The 6,070-nt window shown below is 42.9% G+C and overlaps 1 protein-coding gene across 1 annotated transcript in view; it reads right to left on the bottom strand.

Annotated features, from left to right (window-relative positions):
• Positions 1–749: 749 nt before the first annotated feature.
• The window catches only part of LOC104493042 (homeobox-containing protein 1-like), a gene marked incomplete at its 3' end in the record, with an annotated part of 13,030 nt that continues 7,709 nt past the window's right edge, over positions 750–6,070 (bottom strand). Inside the window, exon 2 of the mRNA XM_010135655.1 lies at positions 750–1,229. Coding sequence (XP_010133957.1) covers positions 750–1,229 — 480 coding nt within the window. The remainder of the gene's footprint in view (positions 1,230–6,070) is intronic.

Here is a 6,070-nt window from a genome sequence, read left to right as displayed (position 1 = left end):
GGGGCGGGGAAAGACATTCTAACATTATGACCCAAATTGTTTTGAGATGTTTGGCCTTTTCTCTTATTTCTTTTTGCTATCAAGCCCAGTGGCTCTGACTTTCATCCTCAGCAGTATAATCCCCTCCTTTCATCTTTGCCATCATGTGGAAGAGAAAGCTGCTGAAAGTAAAGGAAGGTCAGTCTGGAGAAAAAAAAAAAAAAGCCCAGCTGGCTCTCACTGAAGACTTCTGCTTTCTGCTTCTCCTTCATTATCTGTATTCTCCTACTCCCATCTGCAGACTGGGCGGAGCCCAGAGTCAGCCCCTGCCACAAACCATAACCAGGTAACATAATGCTCTGCAGATCCCTGTGAAAGCATTAACCAAGCAGATTCCCTACTCCTCCTACATACGGAAGGAAATGAAACTGGTATGAGGCAGTGGAGGAGGAGTCATGTGAATTGACACTCAGAGGTCTTTGGTATAGAAGTAGGGGGGAAAGTTAGTGCACTAACATCAATTTCAATTTTTGGTACACATTTCAATAGTAGAGAGACTGTGGGATACCTACTCATGGCCAGGGGTTGCCTACACAAGTCTAAGAGGTACTGAGATGGTGACCATGAGGGAACCAGCAGGGAAGAGCCGCCTAAAGCAGTTCCTGCTTTCTTGATCATACCCATCACCACTACAGCAATCTTCCAACATGCAGATTTCTTCTGAGGGACTTCTCTGACTTTCCAAACTTTGTACAAAGACTTCTACTAACCTCATCAGTTCCTCCACTTTGTCATCAATGTCCAAGTCCTCTTCAGAAGCTTCAAAACTGTATGACCTTTGAGCCAAGCTGTTTGCAAGTGGGTAGCGGGTAGGTGACATCTTCCCATTGAATGCGGACAACCTCTCGTTACTCTCCCTCCCATTCTGATTAGTAGTGCAAGGCTGTGGGGAGGTGTCGTAACTGTTGCTCGGTGATGGGGACATCCCAGAATGCTGGGTCTGTGTTGAAGCTGTGGCTGTAGAGGAAGATGCTGGGACATTGTTGGTGCTGTTGCTGTAGGAACCGCCTCCGTAGCTAGACCTTCTTCCAAATTTGTCACTATGCTCTTGATCAAGACGATCCAAGGTTTCCAGCGCATGGAGGATTTCATGTCTGGTCATTCCTGTACGTCTCAGGCGCTGAAGCAGGTCTATCTGCTCTATGGTAAATCTTGGTTCGTCTGTGTAGTGAGACATGGTTTCCAGCAGACTAAAAACAAGGTAAAAATGTAAAAGCAAATACTTCAGTTCAACAGTTCTCTGTGGTACGTGGAAAGTAACTGATATGCAGGAAAGATCAATTCTGGTCCAAAACTTCTAAGTCACACACATGACAGAGCTGGCAGTCCAAGAATCCACTTCCAAACAAGCCCAGCAGGCAACATCTCATGAATGCTAGTCTCACTGCGTAGCAGAAGGGCTTCTTCTCTTTGAAGTGCTCAAATAGCATTTCTCTCTTCTATTAGCATTCCCTATACCTTCCACAATAAACCTGTGGTTAGTACCTCGCTGCTTTTGATAAACCGCTGCTACAGAGAGACAGTGGCTGCTCAGCCACTAAGGCTGCAACTTCAGATTTCAGACAAGTTTTGCCCATAACTATGTATCCACCAGACAGAAACCTCAGATGCCAAAACTGCTTGGTTGAGGCCAGAGGCCAAGTTTTTTCTGGAGAAGATTTAACCAGTTATGACATGAACTTCATTAATCTCAACTCTTTCAATTCTTTAGCACAAAGAGTTCAAGCTGCCCTAACTTTTTGTTGCTACCTTGATAAAAAGAAGATAAAAACACACCTAGCGGAAGTTCTAGCGGCCTGTAGGACCAAAGCTGATTTGACTGAAGTCCCATTTCTGAAGTTAGTAACTTTTGAACCTGGAATGTTGTCACAGATCGTCTGCCCTAACAAGGAAAGAGCAGCACATCCAATTACTACTGAGCTTTCATTTAAAGAAATAAGTCTACAGCCTTTCCCCTCCAACAGGCAGGCTTCTCACGTAACTCTGTCATCATGGTGGCTTATCAAAAGCATTAACTCCTAAACTTCCAAGTACAGAACAATGAACATGTATTTGCTGCAAAGCCCAGAAATAGAACTGAAAAATCACAGTATGCTCCCTAAATCTCTTTTTCTTCCTGAGTCTCCTCACTATTGATCCAAATGACATAGAAATGACAGGATTACCTCCTGCAGAACTCAAGATCTTGAGAAGAAGGGATGGCAGATGGAGGGCAGACAGAACTTGGCAAAGAGATAAAGGCTTTTTCCATCCCTCTTGTGAATCTTATGAGCCAAGGGTTTATTACAATTCCTGCAGGAGAGCAGGGTGGAGAGATCACTCAAACTCCAGGAGACATGACACAGCTATGTACGATCCCCACAAGCGAGAGCAGACAAAACACCAGCCGCAGGTAAGTCAAATAAGAATTCCAAGGACCTTAAGAAAACAAAGAGGGATGATGGCTGTCACAACTAAGCTAGACCTTCCAGGGACAGGGCTGCCTATTTCTCTCCATAAATCTTGAAGATCACTCCTTATTTCCATTTCTGCACTGGCACAGAGACGTACTCAACAGGAGCCACGGAGTGACAAAACTTTCTCAGTTGCTGCATTTAGTCTTTTTTCAGATAGATGAATAACAGCAAGTAAATGAAGCCTGTAGATTTTGGGGGTGTAGCGAGAGAATCTCTTCAGGGGAGTAGCATCTCGCACCACAGACCTGAGCAGGGAATGGGAACACGTCTGTCCTTGAGTCAGAGGGTAGAGACACGCCAGTACTAGTAAATTAAACAGTGTCCAGGAAGAGGCACTTTAGCATCTACACGCAGCTGTCTGCGGCATTATTAAATCTCTGGAACTACATTTGGCACAACCAGTGCACTCCTGAGCAATTCACAGGCTTTTTTCAAGATTTTGCACAGAGCAGAAACCACAAACGCTGTTTTTGGACGCAAGGCTAAGAGGTTCTGGTAGGATGGATGTGGCCAAGTGGCCTTGGGGCTGAAGAACAGCACCAAGAACTGACTCGCTTAGTAGAGCTGCAGCTGGAGTGTAGCCGAGCAGACACAGTGCTACAAACCAGGACACAAGAATTCACACAAATGGCATTTGAAAGCCTGGAAAATACAGAAATGAGAAGAAGCACTATCCTATGGCCTCATCAGGCAACTATTGAGCCCCTCTCGTTGTTTCAGTGGTGTGTACATGGGAGAAGGAAGCAGGAGGTCAAAGCAAGGGGATGACTCCCATCCAAGAAAATGACTATATGAGAAGACAGACCGACTACAGTCCTGTAAAGTGCTTCACTGCAACGGGAATGTGCTGTCCTTTGGACAATTGATTACTGAAAACGTATGAACCATTTTAAATTTTAAAAGACAAGCACCCAGATTATTCTGCTAAAAGGAGGGCACGGCAGCCAACGTAGCATTAGACTAGAAACTGACTGGAATTGCAACGACTAAAATTTGGAAGTTGCAGCTCAGACTGAGACGTTCAGAGCTTGACAAGGGGCATTTGGAAACAGACACTATGTTCTAGGTTTGGCCTCTGCACTGAGGGAGGCAAGGCCACTCAGTCCTTTCCTCCAAGCTTCGTAAGAAGTGTCACACTGACTTACTGACAAACGGCGATGCAGCCTGAAAGCCCCATCAGCTCTGAGTAGAATGGTTTTCAAATACAAAATCTCTTCTAACACCTGGCCTTGAGATGGTTTTCACTAGATGTACCTTTCCTTAGGGATAAACCCATTTGTGACATATCCTACCTGTATTTCTAATGTCACCATTTCCTGGATCATTTATCTGTCAACATCAAGTTTCATGTACCCAACTACTTTGGTGAAGAAGAGAATTTAATGAACCAAAACCTCCACCCCGAACTACCTCTGCTCAAAATTCCTACTTTACTGACTCTTCAACGTTTAATACTTTAGCATATTTTAGATTTTCTAGCTTAATCTCCCATTTGTCACAGACCTAGAAACACAAAACATTTGTCCTTGTAGCCCTGTGAACCGAAAAAATTGCATCTGACAAAAGTATGACTTTCCAGATGGCTTCAAAAATGTCAAGCACCACAGAACTTAGCATTTCCTGCAGTGGTTTGTGGCCATGGCCAGCCGTTCCCTTTCAAATTTAGGTGTGATTACTAATTTGTCTAAAATGTCAGGACTGAGCTTCTAGATCCGAGTTCTCAGGCCAAATTAATCTCCTTTAGTGAATTACACATAATCCTTTAGTGAATCCTAAGTGTCCGTTAGTGAATTACTAGTGAATTACACATAATGAACTGCAGAGCTCTTTGACGCAGGAGAAATGGTCGGCCCTCTGTCGCACGTGGCTCTACGTGGGGGCGTGATCTGTCCTCCAAGTCGTCCCACTTTGATGCAGTGGGGACCTGCTGTGCACGCACAGTCATTTGCATTGCCCAGGGATGCAAGGGCTGGTGGACAAGGCCATCCTCTGCCGCACGAATAAGATACTCAATGACTTCGAACTTGTGCTCTACGTTAATCTGTGGACTGCTTCTAAAAGGCCTGCAGAAGGTAAACCTACTGTTGAATTAAATCTGTTATACTATGTTTAACACAATCACTGGGAAAATATTGGCAATTTGAAAAAAAAAACCAACCCCAAAATGCTGAATAAATGATCTGTCTGTGCGAACTATTCTTTTAGCTCTCCAACCCTTTCAAACAGCTGCTGTGTAATTTCTCAATACTTATAAAGGGAACACCACCAAAATCAGATACGGAATCTCACTGCTGGTGTCACTAATGTCACACACGGATGTAAAAACTGCCTTGCTTATACTTATATACACAGCATACAGTGCATCTGACAACTTCTTATTGGTTCTCCCTGATTCTGAGCTAGTCGCATTTTCATGTGCTTTTCCACAGAACCATGAGCTCTAGAAACAATGCTTCTGAGTTTTATATATTGAAAACAACTGCAGAAACTGGGAATTTTCCATTAAAAACCCAAAATAAATATTGCAAAACATGGTATTATTGAACATGTTCCAACACTGCCAATTATCTACTGCTTTTTAATGAGTAACTACAGTAATATTATTTAGAACTGTTATTTAAGCGGGGCTTCAGTTATTTTCTCTTTTTACAATATTTTAATAAACTCACCCTGTTTAAAAGATCAATTTACAAAGCAGTTAAATAAGTCAGCCATTTTAGAATCATCACAATTTAATTCACCTCATTAATTAATGGATATTCTCCACTACCCCACCCGCACCCCCATACTGCTGTAAGAGCCTCTTATCCTCCTGAACTCCTCTAGCTATAATTCAGTTTGCTTCCCTGCTCTTTTTCCTTGTGAAATACAATCGACTGCAAAAGTCACACGATGTAAAACACGATAACGACAAGCAGAATGACTGGCAGTGTGCAGGAGAAAATAAAGACGGCAAATACTTTCCCCTGAGAAGAAAGGCTGTGGACTGGCTGCTTTGCTGTAGTCAAACTTTGGCCAACTTTGCTGCCAGTGTAGCAAAATATCTTCAACACCAGCAGATCTTAGTTCATAACCACATGCCTAGGTTCTGATCAGTACCAAAACTCTCACCACAGGCTGTCAAAATTCCTTGGGGAGGCCTCTGAAAGAGAGAGGCAACCATGGGAGAACGGCCGTGCATTTTTTCTCCATGAAACGTTGAAGGCAAGACCTCTGCAAAGCACCAATTAAGCTCAAAAATAAAAATGACCAATTTTTTTAACAACTGCATCCAGCCCTTAACATGAATCAAGTTTATTTACATCGTGACAGGAAAAAAAGGTAGCTTAAAATACCAAATGTATTGACATTTCTTACATTAAGCTGGCAGTTCCACCCCAAAGAAGGTGGACCAGGTCCACTTACTGATTCTTGGTATCTATAAAGCATGAAAACTTCACACTTATCTTTGGTGGCTCATCCAAAAGTAACCTGAGGTACCTGAATATCAAGATTGAGGGGAGAACTGCAAGGGACTAAATAAAAAGAACTTATTTTCCCTCCAAAATCTACAGATATTAAAAAAAAAAAAAAAA

The sequence above is a fragment of the Buceros rhinoceros genome, unplaced genomic scaffold, assembly GCF_000710305.1.
Source record: "Buceros rhinoceros silvestris isolate BGI_N320 unplaced genomic scaffold, ASM71030v1 scaffold28054, whole genome shotgun sequence".
In the NCBI taxonomy this organism is placed as follows: domain Eukaryota; kingdom Metazoa; phylum Chordata; class Aves; order Bucerotiformes; family Bucerotidae; genus Buceros; species Buceros rhinoceros.
Note: the sequence above shows the minus strand (reverse complement) of the source record. Positions and strands in the feature narration are given on the sequence as shown.